The following is a 1316-nucleotide window of genomic DNA, read 5'->3' on the forward strand; positions in this document are numbered from 1 at the left end:
TATGAGAGAAACCCTTGTATATTTAAGTCACTTTCATTTTGGGTTTACCTTTATGTACAGGTGATATCATATCCATTCCTAGCATATCCATTCATCATATGGAGTTACAGGAAGGTAAGTTTGTTCAGGAACTAGCCAGGGAAGGTGAAAATGGCAAACTTTCTCTCTGTTGGATCATTAAAGAAGCTATAGTCCAGAGCTGGTTCTGATCGCTAAGAGAGGCCTAGAGATGAGGTCACCTAGGGGCTAGGAAGGAGGGAAAGGAATGACAACATGCTTTCCTGCTCCAGGGTAGTGTCTCACACTGGAAAATAAATGCTCCACCACTAACTAACTAACTAACTAACTCACTAACTAACTAACTTAAAAGCTGCTCCACACATGTAAGAGGAAGGGGCTCCCTGACACCTGCTCCCAGGGCTTAGGTGGGCCAGGATTGATCAGGTTCTTCATACCCGCTTATGAAGATTACTCTCAGGGAGATACCCCTCAAGGCGGCGAGGAAAAGAGTTTGCTGTCAATGACAGGAAAGTATGAACGTCTCTTTGAAAGGGCGGTGGTTGGGGAATGCTGCTAATGTGCTGCCAACCCCCACCTGTGCAAGGGTACTCACAATGTCACTGTCATCGCCGCACCGCACACTCAGATCAGAGCCTTGCAGGGTCTTCCAGGCAGCCGATCTGGGCAGATCCACCGACAGAACCTGTAGCAGCCAGGATGCCACATGAATGCCCCAAATTTGGGCCGAGGAAGGGGCCAAAGGAGCTTTGCCAACAAGCCAAATTCGGACGCAAGTTTTTTCAAGAGTTCTAATAATTCCAGCTTTAAAGTGATAGTAGGTATATCAAAAGGACGAATACATTACAGACCCTCTAGGAGCCTGGATGTTCTTTCTGTAGGGAAGGTCCTGCCAGTGGGACTGGGTTCAGTCACCCTCCTGTCTCCCGTCTATATGTGGGAGTTTATGGAAGATGCGTGTGGGTGTATGAAGCCAATGGCAGGAGGAGTGGGTTAGGGAAATGGCGCTGTTATGGTTTGAATTTTGTCCCCTCCCCAAAGTCAGAGTCCTGGCCCCCATTACTTTAGAATGTGGCCTTACTTAAAAACAAGTTCTTTGCTGATGTAATTAGCTTAGATGAAGTCATACTGGAGTAGAGTGGGGCTCTAAGCCAATATGACTGGAGTCCTTATAAGAAGAAGAGAGGAGAGAATGCCCTGTGAAGACATAGAAACACTCAGGGAGGAGACAGCTTTGTGACAACAGAGGCAGAGATGTGCAGGATGCGCCCACAAGCCAAGGACTGCCAAGAAATTCA

The 1316-nt window shown here is 47.3% G+C and overlaps 1 protein-coding gene across 1 annotated transcript in view; it reads right to left on the minus strand.

The window, feature by feature from the left end:
- Positions 1–1316, minus strand: part of STAB2 (stabilin 2) — a 165518-nt gene that overhangs the window by 70154 nt on the left and 94048 nt on the right. Inside the window, 1 exon segment of the mRNA XM_006769396.2 lies at positions 614–703. Within this exon segment, the coding sequence (XP_006769459.1) occupies positions 614–703 (90 nt within the window).

Source organism: Myotis davidii, unplaced genomic scaffold (assembly GCF_000327345.1).
Source record: "Myotis davidii unplaced genomic scaffold, ASM32734v1 scaffold120, whole genome shotgun sequence".
In the NCBI taxonomy this organism is placed as follows: domain Eukaryota; kingdom Metazoa; phylum Chordata; class Mammalia; order Chiroptera; family Vespertilionidae; genus Myotis; species Myotis davidii.